Source organism: Camelus bactrianus, chromosome 23 (assembly GCF_048773025.1).
Source record: "Camelus bactrianus isolate YW-2024 breed Bactrian camel chromosome 23, ASM4877302v1, whole genome shotgun sequence".
Lineage (NCBI taxonomy): Eukaryota > Metazoa > Chordata > Mammalia > Artiodactyla > Camelidae > Camelus > Camelus bactrianus.
The window spans coordinates 25,563,450-25,582,451 of NC_133561.1; the positions used below are offsets into that span (position 1 = coordinate 25,563,450).

The window sequence follows — 19,002 nt, forward strand, 5'->3', positions numbered from 1 at the left end:
GCCCATGGCTATTACTAAGCCTTTCTGAGTTTCAGTTTGTCCATCTGTAAAATGTGAAATGAGTAAAATAGTGTATTTTAAATATTTTTCTGATTGAAAGTCTATTCCTCATCTCAAATATAAAATCAGACACTCCCCAGGCACCTTCTTAACCCAAGGGGAGAATGAGGGTAAGAATCTCACTGCTAAAAACAACAGGCTTATGCTTGCCTCCCACACTATCCTCTGTCCCCCTCCCATCTGGAAGAGCAAAGGGCAGAGTTCATGACCTCAAGGTGACAGCTAAAGTAGTTTGTCTATGCCTGGCAGGTAGAACGCAGTCAACAAATATTTGTCAGTTGCTTGCTTGATTTTATGTTTTTGTTTACCCAATTTCCTCTAAAGTCTTTAGGAATCTACTTCTTGGAGAGGCATGGTGGGGGAGAGGTGAACTGTGGGATTAGATAATATTTTATAGTTGGACTTTTCTATTTCTGCTGTATTTGTGGCAGTACGACTTAATGAGAGAGGAGAGTCTTTAGAGTCTGACGAACTGTGCTTCACATCTTGCCGTCACCATGCTGTTGGTTAGGACAAACTAAACTCTCAGTGGATTAACACAGTGAAGGTTTACTTCATCCAAGTTATAGTCCAATGCAGGTAGCAGAGGGCAGGGTGAAGGATGCTCTGCTCCATATAGTCATTCAGGGAGCCAGCTCCTTCTCCCATCTTCATGGCTTCCTACTGCCCTGGGTCTTCCAGATAGTGATAGGAAGAAGGATGATGGACCAAGGCTTTCATGAATTAGGACCAGAAGTGACAAAATCACTTCTGTCCCTATTTCACTGACCAGTGATGTGGTCAGACTGATAGCAAGAGGGTCAGGAAATAAAGTTTAACACATCCCTAAGAAAAAAAGGAGAAAATGGATAGTAATGAGCAGTAGAAGGTCTGCTACAACCATGTATCAGCTGTGTGACCTCGGGCAAATGACTTTAACTCTTAGCCTTAGTTTCCTCATCTGTACAATGGGAATTATACACATCTAGTGGGATGGTTGTAAGACTTAAAAGATGTAATATACATGATATGCTTGATACACAGTGTGTCCTTCCCTTTTAAATATGTGGAAGAGCACATTTCCTTTCTTCTGAGTAACCCCAAATACTGACTAGTTGAAAGTTGGCATTCAGCAAACCTTCTACCTAGTTAGGGGGACACAGATGAGAACACAGCTCTCCCTGTCCCCTGAGGTGGAGGGTTCAGTGTAGGTCATCTTTCAAGGAAGCAGTGAGGTGGACTTCGAATCTTGGGGGAGTTTGTCTTAAGGTCTTTTCATGGCACGTGTTAAGGGTTTGCTGGAGTATTACCTTAACAACCAGAAGCAACTGTTTCCTAGTTACCTGGAGGAAAGAATGGGAAGAAAATGACCTCCCTGGCAGCACAAAGCATTTATGTTAATGTAAACTAGAAAGTTCTGATGACACTTAGCAGACTGTTGGAAAGATTTTGGAAAAAATCTTTTCTTCTGGTGAAATCTTTAAGAAAAGATCAGTTTCTCCCTCTTGGAGTTACTCAGCACATCCTAGAGGCAATAGAATAGGTTGTTGCTTCTGGAGCCACCTTCTTCTCTCCCGTCCTTTCTTGGAGTGGCCCTCCTCTCCTTCCTCCTGCAAATGAGACAACTAAGGCTTTATGCCTGAGTTGACCTACTCGACAGCTATCCTCTGAGGCCTTCTTGATAGGAACATCCAGACTGCTTAACCCCCCTGGCCAGGTTCCAGAACATTCTGTTCACTTGACCAGCCATACCTAATGAGGACAAGTAGAAGAGAGTCAATCCAGAAGATGCAAGAAGAGAGGAGAATAGCAGAGTGTTGTCATGGGGACGAAGACACAAATAAAACGCCTTGTTGCAGAAATGCAGTGCCCTCCAGCTTGTACCCTGTGGGGTGGTTTTGGCAGGGTGTGGGGCTGGACCGGAGCTCAGAGCCAAGAGAGGAGAAGCAGGGAAGGCTTGGCAGCCAGATGCTTTCTCTTCCTCAGACTTCTTGCTGGGTCACTTAGTAACGACTCGGCGCCCAGGCTGTGCTCCTTCCTCTGAATGACTTCCAGCCATATCCCTCCCCAACCCCAACTGGAGGCCACCCTATTTTTAAATTTCTCTTGGGAAGTAGATTCCAAAATTTCCCTAAGTCTTCCTGTCAAGGAGGCCTCTGATTTCCAGTAAATCTAGGGTCACATAGTTTTCTATATTCATTTGCATTAAGTTTGCATAAATTAGCATGCCACTCAAAGTCTAAGCAACCCCAGGAATTAATGCAAATGGGCTCTGGCTTTTGTGGCCCAAGGAAGTGGCAGAGGAAGGCTGCCTCATCCTCAGAGAGGGTGGTAGCCCTGACTTGTAAGCAGGAGATCCTGTCATCCCCTTGGCTTACAGAGCCTTGCCTTGGGCCCAGAGAGCTGTATCAGTGTTTTCCCTCTGTTTTCTGGACCTTGAAGCTTCCTCCCCTAATGTGTTGGAGCCTATGAGAGGGAATTTGAGTCACATGGTGGGTGCGGGGGTAGGTCAGTGGAACAGGAGCTGAGTGAGGAGGGACCCTCAGATCTGAGTAAAGATCAGAAGGGAGCAAAGCTAGGGGCAGGGGTGGGAGCAGATATGGAAGGTCCCAGTGAGACAGAGCCTCTCACTGGAGATGGCGACAGCCCATGGGGGAAGGGAAAAAGGGGAGAGGGGAGAAGGAGCAAGAGTGGGCGCGTTAAGTAGAAGCAAGTTGGTGGCAAGCACAGCGTGGCTAGTTAGAATGGAGAGTGGACATTTGTTACCTAGCAAGTTAGTGGTCCCAGATAGTGTGTGGCCAGGCGGGTTCCCCAGGGGCCATTTCCATCCTCTCTCACCAGGCAGGTGTTGGACTGGGATTTCTTGCTGGGGCCTGGAAAGTCATCCCTTGGGTCTGTCAGGGGATTCTCTGAGGTGTCACAGCCTGAAAGTGCAGATGACAGATTTTCAGGTGGTTCCAGGTGAGACAGATGACAGCAGGACAAGACTTACATTGTTTTTCCAGAAGAAGGAACAGGCCACTCTGCCCACAAATACCAGTTGTTTCCCCAGTGGCCACACAGCTTGAGGGGAGGGTGGTATTCAATGTGGTACCCACTGTTCTTAGTACCATCCATGGTTCTAAGCCATGGAGTTTATTGACTGCTGGCTGCAGGCTGGCCACTCTCCACAGGGTAGGGTCTGACACCGTCTAAGGCTATGTTCTTCATGGAGTCACCCCATGGTGGGGTCAGGGATGTCAGACCTCTTGGGATTTAATCCTGGCTCCACCACTGGGGGCCTTGTGTAAATTATTTGAGCTCGTCTGTGTCTCAATTTCTTCATCTGTAAAATGGGGATAATATTGCCTACTTCATAGAGTTGTGGAGAAGGAACAAAACACAATAATTCCTACAGAGTTCTTAGAACAGTGACTGCCTAAGAGGAGGGACTCAATTGATATTACCATCATTATACGCAACAGTTCCAAATAAGATGCAATGAAAAGATTACAGAACTTGGAGAGAAGCATGGGGTGGGCTCCCAGTTTAGGCTCTGTGCCCAGTGTGGCAGTTGCTTGTGCAATTTCAACTCAAATTGATGCAGCCACAGAAGCAGACTGTGTAGATGAGGGCCAGGCATGGGCTCTGGCCAACCACAGGCTGGGAAACGACTCTGTTGGCTGATGATGTTTCTTTTTTTTCTCTCTCTCCAGGAGGGGAGTATGAAGGAAAAGAAAGTGCTCCTTTATTTGTTTGGCAGGAAGGAGACATGGCTGGAGAAAGGGACCCCGGTAAAAAGAAAGGCATGGGACCCTCCATGTTTTGTTTCACTCCCACTAGAGGGTCCTTGGGGAGGGTCTGGCATGGCAGGCAAGAAGGGCCTAAACTTCATTAGTGATGTCTCTCCATGTCCTGGGTCCCCTGTGAGTTAGAGCTGGCAGAGGGCTGCTGGAAGGAGGGGAGGAGGGGACTATGGAAGGTCACAGTCACGCCTGGATACAGGAGAATGACTGATGGACTGGTGACTGTAGGTCTTTCTAACAAACATTTATGGAGCCCATAATATATGCCAAGCTCTATACTGCACCTGGGGACCCAGAAGCAATAAGACATGGCCACTCTCCTAAAGGAACTTGCAGGCTATACCAATTAAAATAATTTTTTCAATCCCTTCCTCCTAACAGAATCCTGCACAGATGACAATTCTCCCCCTGTCCTCGGTACACAGACAGCCTTGGGGATTCTCACTGTTGGCCTAAGGTGACTTCCCTGACAGCACACCTATGTCCCACTCTCAGTTTGTCACTGACTTGCAGAGCTGCTATCTGTAGCCAAAAGCACTGGGCTGGTGGATTACAAAAAATTCTGAGATACTTCTTAGCAGGCTGTTCTCCACATTATTGTTACTCAGATCCCAGAGCAATGTGCCAATGTGCTAGTTCCCCTGCTTTTTTTCCAGCTCTTGCTCTTTCCTCAAGATTCAGCTGCTGTGCTTTGGGATGTCTAGTGGTCCAGCCTGGGCTACTCTGGGATCCAGACTCCTCTTGCTTGGAGTTAACAGAGGAAATAGACTTTAACATAACAGAGCTGTCTTTTAGGCCTGGCCTTAAAAGTTGTGTCTTCCTGTCCTGTGTCACCTCCGAATTATCCTCAGCCTGACTTCAGTTATCATCAGCCTAAGTTAAATAGACCATCCATGAATGCCCAGAAAATTCCAAAACTGGCTGCTAGTTGATACTTGAATTCAGGGAATTCTTAGACTTCAGGATTAGAAAGGCTCTACTTGTGTCTGGGGTACAAGGAGGTTGTTGGGGGGGGGGCTGGTTGCATGGATCCCAACTTGCTGCATCCACAACCCCACTCCCCTCTATCCATCTCTGAAGGCTGGGCTGGCCCAGGGCTGGGATAGCCCTCTCTGGGCACAGAAGCTTGCCAGCATTGATTTCGTTCCTTAACCAAGAGGCCAAAAGGACATTGTGATGGTGAGAAAATGAATGTGAAACAGAAACAAATGGCTTTAGTTTCAGAAAATCAGAAATGAAAAGCAAGTGTTGACGTTCTTTGAGACCCATTGTAGACTATGTTTTGTGCTGTGCTAGCCAGAACTCCACTATTTACTTGAAGTTGGACCTTGGGAAAGTCCCTTTCCTCTCTAGGCCTCAACTTCCTCATCTGTAAAGTGCATTTGGAATTAGTCAAGATCCTTCTGGGCCTGACATGCTATGGTTCTAGGTGTTCCAGTAATCTAGCACCCAGAGGTCAAAGAGCTTGAAGGCATGTGGGGAGAGATGAGGAGGAAAGGATTAAGAAAGGTCCATTGGGAGTCCTGGTGAGTTTAGTTAACTGAAAGGGGAGAGGAAGAGAGGGGAGTAAAAAAGTAAAGTGCAAATGAGGAAGAAGGGAGAGCACAAGAGGAGGAGGTGAGGTGGCCACCACAGTTCCCTCAGGGCTCCTCAGGTGCATCCTGGCCAGGTTTACTTTGTTAGGGGTGGGGTGGGGTGGGTTTGACAGTGGCAAACTATATTTTCCAAAGGGGGCCACGATGATACTGCCACCCTCTGTGTTCTTTTACAACGTGGCCTTGCCATTTCCCTAACAAGAGATAGCGTCTAGTTCCTCTTCTGTTAAATCTGGCCTGGGCTTATGACTCCCTTGTAACCCTGGAGTGTGGAGCAGTTGTGCGGGATGACTTCTGAGGCTCAGTCAGAAGCAGCTTCCACTTGGTTATCTTGGGCACTTGCTCTGAGGGATGCCATCTGACCACCTGAGACCGTCATGCTGGAGATGCCATATGTAGGCATTCCCAGTGACAGTCCCAGCTGAGCCTACCTTCTAGCTGTTTCTCTCAAGTACCAGACTTGTGAATGAAGCCACTTTTGACTCTCCAGGCCAGGCTACTGACATCACCTGATACCACGAGGAGCAGAAGATTTGCCCCACTGAGCCTTGCCCATAGGCCTCATGTGGAAGAATCTCTGAGATATTAGAAAATGCTTGTTTTTTTTTAACATTTTTTTTAAGGAAGTGTAGTCAGTTACAATATGTCACTTTCTGGTCCCACAGTGTCCCAGTTGTGCATATACATACATATATTTGTTTTTATATTTTTTTCATTAAAGGTTATTACAAGAATATAGTTCCCTGTGCTATACATAAAAAAACTTTTTCTTTTTAATTTATTTTTGTATATAGTGGCTAACATTTGCAAATCTCAAACTCTTGAATTTATCCCTTCCCACCCCCTTTCCCGGGTAACCATAAGATTGTTTACTAAGTCTGTGAGCCTGTTTCTGTTTTGTGGATGAATCCATAGTGTTCTTTTTTTTTTTTTTTTAAAGATTCCACATATGAGTGATATCATATAATATTTTTCTTTCTCTTTCTGGCTTACTTCACTTAGAATGACAATCATTAGGTCCATCCATGTTGCTGCAAACAGAAAATGCCTATTGTTTTAAGTCATGAAGTTTCGGGATAGTTTGTTATAAAGCAGAAGGTACTGGAGCAGGATGGTAGGAGATGTTAAAAAAATAAGCTCCCTTGCAATGAAAAACCCTTAAAAATGTATAAACAAGATTCTTAAGATTTCAGAGATGTGTGAAATTTCAAAATTAATTTGGAAACCAACTTTTACTTTTGCCTATTAAGGACATTACAACAAGATTACCATTTTCTATAGATCACCATATTATATATTTTTAAGTATATTTTGTCATGAAAAAGGGATAAAAGTCACTATATCCCCCTAGAATGACTAAAATGAAAGAGATAAGCAACATCAAATGTTGGCAAGGATGTGGAACAAGGACTTTCATACATTCCTGGTAGGAATTATCTTCCTGGTTGGAATTATTATTATTTCCACAGCCATTTGGGAAAAAAGCTTGGCAGTATAATCTAAAGCTGAATGCATATGTTCAATCCCATTCCTAAGTATATGCCCAACAAAATTTATGTATATTTTTACCAAAAAGTATGTATATAAATGTTCATTGTGGCACTATTTTTAATAGCCCAAGACTAGCAATAACTCAAATCAACAGCAGAATGAGTAAATTGTAGTGTATTCACACAATGGGATACTGTATAGCAGTGAAAATGAATGAGCGATTGCCTGGAAAAAGTCATGGACAAATCTCATAAATATGATGTTAAGGGAAAGAAACCAGAGTTAAAGAGAACATACTATGTGATTCAACTTATGTAAAGTTGAAAGGCAAACAATGTTTATCTCTGGAGTTAGGAGCTAGGGTAGTGGTTCCCTGTTAGTGACTGAAACAGGGGTACTTTCAGGGTTGTGGTGATGTTCTGATTCTTCACCAGGTGCTAGTTACGTGGGGTTGCTCATTTTGTGACATGTCATTGAGTGGTGTGCCTACAGTTACACACTTTTCTGTATGAATGTTATAAGTTGACCCTTGAACAACGTTGGGGTTAGGAGCGTTCATCCTCTGCCCAGTTGAAAATCCAAGTGTAAATTTTACAGTCAGCCTTCTGAATCTGTGGTTCCTCATCTGTGGATTCAACCAACCTTGGATTGTGTGTATTTAAAAAAAAACTCTGCGTATAAATGGACCCAGGCAGTTCAAACCTGTGTTGTTTATCACACCACACTGCGATCTGTGTTACTAGTGTGCGCGCGTGCTGGCATGTGTGTGTGTGTGTGTGTGTGTGTGTGTGTGTGTGTGTGTGAACATCCTCGTGGTCCCTCATTCCCTATCTTGCCCATGGTAGGTGCTCGACAGTTATTTCTAAAATGACTTCCAGGCTGCAGAGCGACCCTAACTAACTCTACCCAACCCATATTTTTGGTGGTCATTCATTGTCCTCTTGAGTTGGAATCTCCAGCCTCCCATGGGACCTTTCAGCCATTTCACACTCTGCCACTCTACTACCAGGGGCCTGGAGCCCTGCAACAAGGATGAGACACATCCCCACTACCCAGACCCTCTTGCCTCCCACAGCTCACACCTCTGGGATTGGCATGAGGTTAATTGTGCTGTGACAAAGGGAAAGAAGGGTCATGGTGACTCAGCCTCAGTCCTGGCTCCCCTCATTCAAGTGCCAACCTGCAGTACCAGCATGTGGCCACAAGGGGCTCTATGGGGTGGAGGGCTCTGTTCAAACATGTCATGCCCAGATGAACAAGGAGCTGCTCATGGGGTCTCTCCTCTCCAAGATCTCCAGGTGCTGAAGACCCACAACCCACCTTGGCTGCCTTATCCTGGTGTTTTACCCTTAGCCTACCCTGTAGTACATCTACAAGCTGTTGTTTTGTATCTTAACACATTACTCCTTGCTTTCCCATGAGCCTCTCTTCTGGCCACCCCCTCTACTGACCGATAGTCACCGTAGGGGAAAGTCACCTCCAGTTTTGTCAGTTCCGCTTCTTTAGATGAGTACCACGCCTACACCATGAGCTCCCTGTCTTTCAGGATGTGGGCTGGAAAATTGTCCTGTTCTATCTCTCCATCTTTTCAACATCTCCCCTGACTCTGCCCCAATCTGTCTCCCCAGTGCCACCCAGGTTTGGGCCTCCCCATATCTGGCCAGTATTAATGCAGTGGCTTCCTGGAGGATCCCCTGTCTCCGACAGCCCCCTGACAGTCAACTCTTCACCCTGGAGCCAGAGAGATCTTACTCCCATCAAGGGCTAGCCTTCAGTGGCTCCCCAAGTCCCAGACATTCATGCAGTACTCCAGGTCCCCTGAGATCCAACTGCCTGATTCTCCAGCCTCATGTCTGTCCTCTCTTTCTCACCAACCAGCAGTACTGAAATACTTGTAATTGCTCAACACACCATGATATTTAGAGCCTTTGTACTTTGCACACTCTCTTTTCCGTGGCCTGATACTCTCCCTGCCCTTCGCCCACCCCTCCACTACCTTTACCCTGGCTCCTCATACTCCCTCTACCTGGCAGAGCCCTGTTCATACTTAAAACTGCCAACTCCTCAGTGATGTCCTCCCTAACCGACAACTCCTTCCCATGCCCTGGAACCCCTCCTGTGAATGGATCCTGTCCCTGACCATGTGTCTCTCATTGCATCTGTCACTCAAATTTGTGATAATTACTCACGACTGTCCTTTCCCCTCCACTGTCTCTATACCTCTGTGCAGGACCCGGGTAGCACAGAGTAGGTGTCACTTAGAAGTTGTTCCCCTGAGGTAGCTTCCTCTCTGCACCATTGCCTCTCACCTTGAGCAAGTTCTTGAAAAGCTCAGAACTTCCATTTGCTGATCTGCAGAATGGAGAGATGTGAGAATCAGAAGGGGGCACGTATATTAAATAACTTTATAAAGGGCTAAGAGCTATGCATGTGTTTTTATTACATTTTCTTCCTCCAGACCAGCGTTAATCAGCATTTGCCTGTGTGAAAATCATAAGATCCAAGGAATGTGATGTGATCTTTTTATGATTTCTCCACCGTGAGTCCAGGGAAAAGCTGGTGAAGAGTAAACCATTAATTATGATTCCCCGCAGCCTGCAGGCTTCTCTGAAGCTCCAGGTTAATGATTCTGAGGTTGTTTTTCTCACAGGGCCAATTGGTATCTAATCTTTGGCATGGTATGTCCCTTCTTTCTTAAGAATAACTTGACTCATCCTGGGGTCAGGAACCTTGTTTGGCCAGAGAAAACAGTAGATATGTGTAGGTCTTGGGCTATTCCCCTTTCTCATCGGTGCCCAGTGCCCACCATTCCCTCCACCAACAGAAGAGACCTTCCCCACCCTCCGTGATGATGTCTGTAGAAGTCACAGACTGAAGGTCCAAGCAGCGAGGATGCTGTGACCCAACAAATAATTTCCCTCATGTGAAGGTGTAAGGATTTCGTTTTGGAACCCCCAGAAAGAGAAAGTTCCTGAAGATTTGGTGTGAAGAAACAACCAAAGTTTAATTAGCAGCTGGGGGGAGGACTGGGCTGCAGACAGAGGCAGCCCCACTTGAGAGTGGACCCTGGAATTCCAGGTGGGAGCCTGTTTGTGGCTGCAGCTCGGGTCACACCAGAGGCTGGGGTAGAAGCCTGGGAGCCAGACACAGCTCGGAGGTGGTCTGGATGCTCTTGAAATAAGGTCAGCTAAGGGCAGTGAGCTCACTGTAGTCTGAAAACTGAATCACGGTGTCTCCCCAGCACCTACGTTTCCTTCCCCTCAATCCAGTAAAATTGATGCTCATCTCTGTAGAGTTTGGGAAAACAGTGTTAAGAATGCTGGGTTTCAGGTTCTTGTGCTGGTCCTGTCTCAGGCTTGTTTGCTTTACCTCCTTCCCATGCTTCAGACAGGGCTTTGCATAAGGAAATGGGCTGATGGATCACGGTTCTGTGAAGATCCCATTGTGTGACTGGAGCAGGTTACCTTCTCTGAGCTTCAGTGTTCTCCTCTGTAAAAATAGGAATATCATTCCTTCTGTTTCTAATAACCAAACACGTGTTCTTGTAATTTACCTTTAGGAAATGTAATTTAAAGAGAGCAAGCCTTTCTGACATATCACTTTTGTGCATACATGAAAGTGAAAACATAAGGGAAAAGCATTGGCAATAATTTTATCACAACTGCCACGGTAATTGTAGGACCATCCTGATTTCAGAGATAGTAAAATGTCAAAAATACATCTGTGTGCCTACCACTTTGCTTGAGAGAACAATTCCCAGCAGCACTGACAGCCTTGTGTCAGTGGTTCTTGATTTAGCCTTTCCACTCTAGAGAAAACTGTCCCAAATTTTGTTTACTGTTCCCTCATTTTTGTCTACAGCTTTATGAAACATACTGTATGTGATATATTATATGATCTTATTTCTGAACAGTTCTGTAAGTGGAATTACATTTCATTCTTTAATGTTTTTAAAAATCATGTTAAGTTGATCTATGCTAATGTGTGTAGCTCATTCATTTTTCACTATTGAATATCCCACTCTCTTCATACCCTGCTGTATTAATTCTGTTGATGGAAACTTGGGCTGTTTCCAGTGTTTTGCTATTATTTTTACCATAAACATTCTCACAGTTGTTTCTTAGAACATGTGTGTTTCTCCAGGTATCTAGGAAGGGAATGGCTAAGTCTAGATGAGAGTGTTCACTGTTCTGATTGCCAGCAAATGCTGCTGCCCCATTTAGCCTGAGGGGATAGGAGGCCTGTCCTTGCTTTGTTTACAGACCTTCAGGGGGAATAAACATTTATAAAAAGGTTAGGGAGATGGTGACCATAGACCTTCCCAGGCTGGAGTCTGATTTTCAGCGGTGGCTCTGGGGAGGCAAAATGCAGCATTCCTGTTGGTACCACTGAGCATGTGTGTGAGGTGGGGCTGCCCCTGCCTGGACACTGGGGTCTCAGGCTGCAGCACGGCTGACATCACAGAATCCACTGTGAGGTCACTACTGGGCTTCAGGACCTAGAGATTCAGACAGAACGCTACATGCCTTTCTCTGGTTGTATGGTTCTTTATTTAAACTGCAGTAAGGAAGCTGGATTAGGCTTTCCAGGGATACTTCCCTGAGCCCTGGTCCCCTTTGCAGCTTCCAGCTCTGGGTCCTGTTAATGGGCTTCAAAGGTCACTGTCTCCATGGTCTCAGCCTCCACAGCATCGATGATCTCCAGCTCCTGGCCACTCTCTGCTGTCTCCACGATCACTTCCATGCTGGTCCTTCCCACTGCCTTAGCCAGGATGTCCTCATCTTCATCTTGCGGTGGAATCACTGCTTTTGTAGTAAGATTGGCTCTGACGCTCCTCAAGAAAGAGCTGATCCTGCTGAGTCTCTTGGTGTCAGAACCTGAACTCCCTGTGGATAAGCTCCTACTTGATTTGTGTGAGGTCCTGGACTCCTTGGCAATGGGAGCGTGGCTGATGCCCTTGTGCGCTGTACCCCGCTTGCTGTCCTCCGGGCTGCCACGGCCTTTCTCCTTTTTGTTGTCTCTTGAGGCTCTACGGCGGGCTGAGGACTGGCTGGCTGCTTTTCGGATTACCTTGTCCCCCGATGCCCTATGGCGGCTTTCCCCTGACCTGCGGTGCTGGAAGCTCCTGAGAGCTCTCTCCTTTTCCCGTCGCTCCCTTCTCTCCCTTCTTCCCTTGTGGGCCTGGGACACTTGCTGTGGCCTCCCATCCTGTTCGCTCACTTGGCCTTCCTGTGGTAAGGTGGAGATGAGGGGCCCCTGGTCTTCGCTGTGGGCTGTTCCTCTGATGGTCTTGCTGGGTTTTGCTCCTGCCACAGTCATGCTGGCCTCAGGGGAGAGGCTGGTGGATGTGCTGGAATTATACCCCGAATTGTTCACGGCACCTGCCACGCCCCATCTCATGCTCCTCAGGGATATGTTGTCAGTGCCCGCAGTGGCTAGCTTGGTTTTGCTTCCTCCTGGATTCTTGGTGGCTGTGGCTGCTGTGGCCATGCCCAGCTGTTCTGGGGCAGGAGATGTGGACCCTGCCATGCTCAAAGTGCCTGCTGCAGTGCTTGCCGCTGCCACCTCTGTCATTGATCTCGCTGCTGACTCTTTGCCAAGCTCTGTAGGTTTTGTGTTTGTGGTGGTTGCATAGGAAATGGTAGTGAGTTTAAGGGAGTCCAGTTGGATCCCCTCCCCTCCAGCAAAAGCTGCAGAGGTGGCCGCGGCCACCTCGGAACCCACGTGGAGGCTCCTGATGCTCACCTGGTCTTGATCCCCTTTTCCTTGGAAATCCGACGCTGCTGGGCTCCTCCTGTCCTCCTCCTCAAACACCGGCATGCAGATCATGTCTCCTGCTGGAATGGCACAGGTGCTGCTGTTACTGTCCACTGGTGGCCGCAGGAGGTAAATCAGCTTTTCCCAATGGGCAAAGAGGTCTTCCCGCCCATCCAGAGGGGGACACAACTGCAGGTAGCAGGAGCGGCCCGTAGCGAACTTAAGGCGCAGCTGTTGTTTCTCGCGGTTGTGAATGGAGATCCTCATGAACTTCAAGGGAAGGAGCCTGGTGAGCTCTAAGGTCTTGGCAGCCTTGCGGCCTTTCCCCTTGGTGGCCTGGCCCCGCCCAGCATGCTCTTCACAGACGGCGGCTGGTCGGGCCAGCAGCATGACATCTGGGAGCGGGAGGATGGGGCTGGTGGATGCAATGCCCACGGTCACCATGCAGACACGGTTGTGCACATCGATCACTTCTCCCCTTTTGGTGATCTGGATAAAGTCGCTCTCAAATATCGGTGCGTACTTGAATATGTCGTATTCTCCCTTGTGCAGTTGCCGCTGCAGTTTCCCCATGGCAGTGTTGAACATGCCCACTCCCGAGCCGCTCTGGGCCGTGTAATATGGTAACAGAAACTCCCTGCTCATGGCTGTCTTTGGTCACGACAAGCAGTGCTGGCAAGACAGGTCCCTGGGTCTTCCCTTCCTTGGCCTCGTTGGCAGAAGAGGGAGCAGTGGAGCTCCTGCGTGTCACAGGTGGCTCCACAACAGGTCTCCCAAGCCCACCCCTACCCTCGGGCCCCCCACCTTTGCTTCAGGCAGGGGTGGGGGCACAGATGATCCAGGTGGGGATGCTGTAGGATGCCTGGCCCCCAGGCTGAATCTCTTCAAGTATAGAGGGGTATGATAGGCTCCCCTCTGCCTCACCTCACTTCTGCTTCTGATTTTTTATCTTCCCGAGAGGCTGTGAACTGCAGTACTAGTGAGAGAAGCAACCACTCTCTCAGCCTAAACCCTCTGCACAGGCATATTTATCCTCTGCTGCCTTTGTGACCTGTCACTGTCACATACCCCTTTGTTCGTATCCTCCAGCCACCCCCTCTGGGCAGGGCCACCATCTTCCCCCAAACACCCCATTGACCCTACAGAGGACAGGCCCACCCTGCCAGAGACTCAGGTGGGTACCAAGTAAAAATTTCTCCAAATGGGAAAATTTTGTGTGGTTGCTTTTTTTCTCCTCCAAATTCAGCAACTAGACAAAATCTATAGGTAAATAAGATAATGGGATAGATTTGAACTATATGAGCTCATGGTTTAATTTTTTCAAATAACCTAGAATTGGCAGTGTTGGGCCTTAGTCTGTCCTTTCATAAAATCTCAGTGAGCGTTGACGATGATGATTTTTAAAAATAACATTAAAATTGCTTCTCCAAATTAACACAACAGTGTAGACTGACTTTATTTCAATAAAAAAAAAATCATAAAGGAAATAAAAAGTGGAGTTACAAAATGAAAATTTTAAAACTTGCTTCTCATAGGCACCATGCTATATTCTTGACATGTGATCATAAGAACCCATTGAGTTTGGTGCTGTTGCTACATTTTCCAGTTTACAGGTAAAGAAATTGAGGTTTTATCACTTATCTAAGTTCACAGAACTAACGGTAGTGAAGGCAGTATTTGAATGTAGATGTAGTTGATTCTAAAGCCTTTGTTCTGAACCACTGTAGTGCTTTGCCCCGAAGGAAAGCTTCAGCCACCCAAATGTTTGCAAACTGCACTGATTTAAGTACCTTTAAGGAGACCTACTTAGTGCATCATTAGAAGCTGCATAATTAATTCTGCATGTGTGCATATGTTATGAAGAGAACCCAAGACAGCAACTGGGCTGATTTGGGGATTAAATTATCCAGGGGATCACCGCAGACTCTCCCCTCCCCTATACTTGTGCAAACAGACTGCATATGGAAGCCTATTATTCTCTCTTATGACCCTCATCCTCTCCTCCCTCCTGGCCACTTTTTAAAGTATATTTGATTTACAATGTTATGTTAGTTTCTGGTGTACAGCATAGGGATTCAGTCATACATATATATACATATTCTTTTTCATTATAGGTTATTACAAGGTGTTGAATGTACTTCCCTGTGCTATACAGTCCGACCTTGTTTATCTATTTTATATGTAGCCGTTTGTATCTGCTAACCCCAAACTCCTAATTTATCCCTCCCCCACCCCTTTCCCCTTTGGTAACCATAAGTTAGTTTTCTATGTCTGTAAGTCTGTTTCTGTTTTCTAAATAAATTCATTTGTCTCATTTTTTTAGATTCTACATATGAGTGATATCACTTATGTTATATTTGTCTTCTTTTAACATTTTTTATTGAGTTAGTCATTTTACAATGTTGTGTCAATGTCATATTTGTCTTTGTTTGATTTACTATGATTAGCATTAGACTCAGCTGGCCTTTTTAGCCTCCGTGCTCCTCAGAGCAGTTCTTGATAAGACAAATAGAGACGCTTCTGGGGTTAGAGCCACTATAAGAACACGGAAGGATCCTCACTGGGCAAACCTGGCCTCCTCTAAGGTTCTTCCTGAGGCAGATCCATGAAACACTTGACTCCACAGAGAAACTGTGGGAATGTGACCAAAGAGTGTAGGATGCAGAAGACAGGCAAAGCTTGGTATTTCAGGGTTTATTCAAAGCCCAGGGGAGAAATTAGGATAAAGATGGAAAATGGTCAGCATCTTCACTCCAGGCAGAAGGTGCAAGTTTCAATTCCAGGACCCCTGATCTGGGCCAGAACCCCTTACAGCTCTTTACTCTGAAACAGCTGTCAGGTCAGATCCCAGGGAAAGGCAAGGGGTCACGATGAAGGCAGGAGAGAGGAGGGAGGGTGGGCTCTCCATGCTCTCCCAGTGTGATGTCACCACCCCAGCAAGTGGCAGCCCAAGGAAAAGACCTTGTCAAACCAGGTGTCTGACTCTGGCAGAGGTCCCAGCCAAGTTAATTCTCTCAGAACCCCACCTTCCCTCTCTGTCAAGTGTGAAACTAGATGAACTAAGTAACTTGATGGTAAATACATATTCATCCTTTTAAAAAAAATTATAGTAGCAAAACATAAACTTGGTTACACAAAACTATTTTCAATGTGTTCATTAAAAGAATTTACAGTTCCACTAATGATTTACAGTGCATTTCTCAGATCAGTCTTTCTTGCCACAGCCACCACCCCTTCCTTCCTCTTGAATTCATTGTTGTCCATGGCAGCTTAAAAATGTCTTGAGTTTCACAGCAGCTGATTGGTGGCATGACCAGAAGGTGAATGCAGAGAAATTTTTCCCCCTCCACCAAGATAAGGAAAATAGATTATCTCCTGAAAAGAGTGGTGAATGGTACTTCTACAAGATGCTCTTGACAAATTAGGAACTACCCTGATATGTAATTAAAGCAGCAAAATTAGGATGCCTGTGTCACAAGTGACAGTTTAAAGGAATCATACACAAGTTCAAAGGAGCAGGCACCATTCACGTGCATGAATCTAACATTTAATGAAACCAGAACCTCTCTGAAGAATGGCATTGGTGGCAGAGTAGCCACTTTTTATTTCCTGCCTGTGAATGTTACATATATGTACAGGCAAAGAGCGAGGGACCCTGGTTCTGTTACAGACCTAAGCAATCATATGCTCTGGAGAGTCCAGAAAATTAGGTGGACTCCTTTTCTTTGAATTATCACGCCTATCCTGTCTAGTTATACTGTCTCTCGTCCTCACTCTTCCTCTCTTCCTTCCCATCCTCCCCGCCATTCTTTTCCAAATTTGAAATATATATTTGCAACAATGAGATCCATATTTGGACATTATAAGAGATGTAATTCAAGTGACGAGTTCATGACAAGATCTGTGACAAATGCAAGGTGTCCATGGCTCATGTTGAACAACAGGCGTACGTACATGTTAGGTTTTATATATCAGAGAAAATGATAGTTAAGGTATTCAACTTTTATATCAAAATTCTAAATACCAAATAGTTAATCTAAAGGATATACTTGCTGCCATGTTCTAGAATTTGTCAATGAGAAATTGAACATCAGAAACCACAGACTGAGAAACAGGATTGAAAGTCAAATATCCTACCTAGTTGTATGCCAAAGAACAAAGAAAAACACTTGAAGAATATATGTAACTTGAGACCACTCCCCCACGCCGCCATCTCCAAAGGAGAGAGGAAGGGGATGGTTAGATCTCAACAAACCACTGATTTTAAAGAACAGAAACCTGCGCAACACTTAAGTTCACTGTGTCTTGGTTCCAATATTTATTACATTGACAGGTTAGGAATATTCGGATAAATAAGTAATATTTTCTCTTACAGAAAATTGTAATGAGACTACTGAGTAGGATTAAACACTCTGAGGATTTCACAGAAACATCAGAATTTAAACAGACTGTAGCCAGAGTCCTCATGGCCAGTGTGAGTGACTTTCTCACAGCTATAAACACTCTGGGCCAGATTTCTACAAACATCTGCATGACAAAAACAATGCCATTAACATCTAATAATGCTAAAGCCTAGGCATCACCTGGCTTCAAATGCGTCTTCACTGAATGTGGTTTTCAACCGCAAGAAAAGGAAAATGGAATATTCTTTGGCTCATCCGGCCTAGAAAAGATTCCTGACCTAAGTCACTGAGCAGAGAGTCCTAACCCTTGGGAACCTGGACTCTGTCTCTGCGTTCTTCCTGTGATGTTATAACTGAGTTTGCAACAGAGGACCTGCGTTAATGCCTGGGTGCCAAGGGGAAGGAGGCCTTCTCTGTTGGCACGAAAACCGGACTCTCTGCTAGCCGGCCGTTTTGTTCTCCCAGGGCTGACACGCTTTTCTGGCCACCTGAACATTTTGTAAGACACTGCCCATGGTGATAGCCCCCCAAACTCTCAGAAACCAGGTCTGAGGAAAGTCGCGAAAAAGTCATAGCGGTGTTGTGTGGTGCAAACATCGGAAGAACACAACGCCTAGTTTTGAAACGAACACCTTGCACGCAGTCATTCCTGTACAGAACAGCATATTTGCTAGCAAGCACAACCCTGGCCATTGCACAACTTTCACGAGATGCCATTCTTACTCCACGTCCCATATGAGTGAGCCTGGCAGCAGCAGCAGAGGAGGTGGCCCCATCCACCCAAGTTACAGATACTGCTTCTGCATGAATCCTAATGGTGGGAGTCCTGGTTTTTGTAGAATCCAGATGAAAGGCAGGCAGGACCCTAACCAGAGGCCATCTGGAGAATCCAAGGATGGCCAACATGTTAAGGCCTAAATCCTGGAGTTGAGGCAAAAGATACCCTTGCCCTGGTCCAAAGTCCACCCTGGGGTGGAGTGGAAAGGCCCAGCTGAGTCACCAAGGGCCCTCAAGCCTTCATGGTTCTCTGCTGCTGGGATGTGAGAGGTGCACAGGAAGTCAGATCTCCAATGGCTTCAGGGTTTCAGATGGAAAAGGAGGATTTGATGAGGACTCCCCAGTTGCCCCCATACCATGGCTGCTTAGCTCTGCAGTGTTCCCTCTTTTATCTGTTGGATAAAAAGGTTTCTCTCATCTTCCGGAGTCCGCCCATTCTGAGCCCGGACAATACACGTGGGCCGATGAAGGTTGAGCATGTATATCAAATGCTGCTTCTCATTCTTGAGCTCCTCAATTTGGGCCTTCAGTTCAGCATTCACACTCTCCAGCTTCTCCGACTCCTGGGGGACAAGCAACAGAGATACTAGGAAGGGAGCCAAGGTCCAGTGAGGATGGGGCCGGGGGAGGGGCCTGCCAGTGCTCCTGGGTGGTAGGAGTAACGGCTGGAACGTGGCTGGAACATTCCACGGGGCTCATCAAGCTGGGAGTGGCCTGCAGGAGGAATGCCGTCGGCTCCCTGTTACAGTGCTCCACAAAGCCAGTGCAGCAGCATTAGGTTTGGGAGAATCCACAGCCTGGAGAAGCCTTTGAACTTGGAGGCTCCTTCAGAGATGCCCTTGAGTTTCCACTCAAGGTTGAGGCAAATCGTGACTCTTATAGTAATGAAACAGTAATAGAACCAATGGCACAGAGATCTCCTTTATGTGAGTCCAACAGCCCATAGGCAGGTCTTCTGGACCTGCAAAGGCCTTATGGGCTGGAAAGAAATCCAGTCTCATGGTGCTTGGTCTTTTATGAGTCACTGGTTTCATTGAGAAGCTCATCTCCCCAGAAAGAATGTACATAGCAATACCCAAAATGTCTTAATTTTCACTGACCTCCTGAAGCAATCAACAGAACCCTTGGGGACCTATGGACCCTGGGTGAAGACTC

At 46.3% G+C, this 19,002-nt stretch overlaps 2 protein-coding genes across 4 annotated transcripts in view; both read right to left on the reverse strand.

The window, feature by feature from the left end:
• Window positions 1–593: 593 nt before the first annotated feature.
• On the reverse strand, window positions 594–16,823 carry GARIN4 (golgi associated RAB2 interactor family member 4). Its single transcript, XM_010949492.3, has 3 exons — window positions 10,280–16,823; window positions 9,220–9,262; window positions 594–2,963 (listed from the first exon to the last, which is right to left on the reverse strand). The coding sequence occupies exon 1, from the start codon at window positions 13,310–13,312 to the stop codon at window positions 11,552–11,554; it is 1,761 nt and encodes a 586-aa protein (XP_010947794.1). The 5' UTR covers window positions 13,313–16,823; the 3' UTR covers window positions 594–2,963; window positions 9,220–9,262; window positions 10,280–11,551.
• Window positions 16,824–16,961: 138 nt separating this feature from the next.
• Window positions 16,962–19,002, reverse strand: part of ATF3 (activating transcription factor 3) — a 51,801-nt gene continuing 49,760 nt past the window's right edge. For all 3 annotated transcript variants that reach the window (XM_074351839.1, XM_074351840.1, XM_074351841.1), the window contains exon 4: window positions 16,962–18,410. In XM_074351839.1, coding sequence (XP_074207940.1) covers window positions 18,213–18,410 — 198 coding nt within the window. In that variant the 3' untranslated portion in view covers window positions 16,962–18,212. The remainder of the gene's footprint in view (window positions 18,411–19,002) is intronic.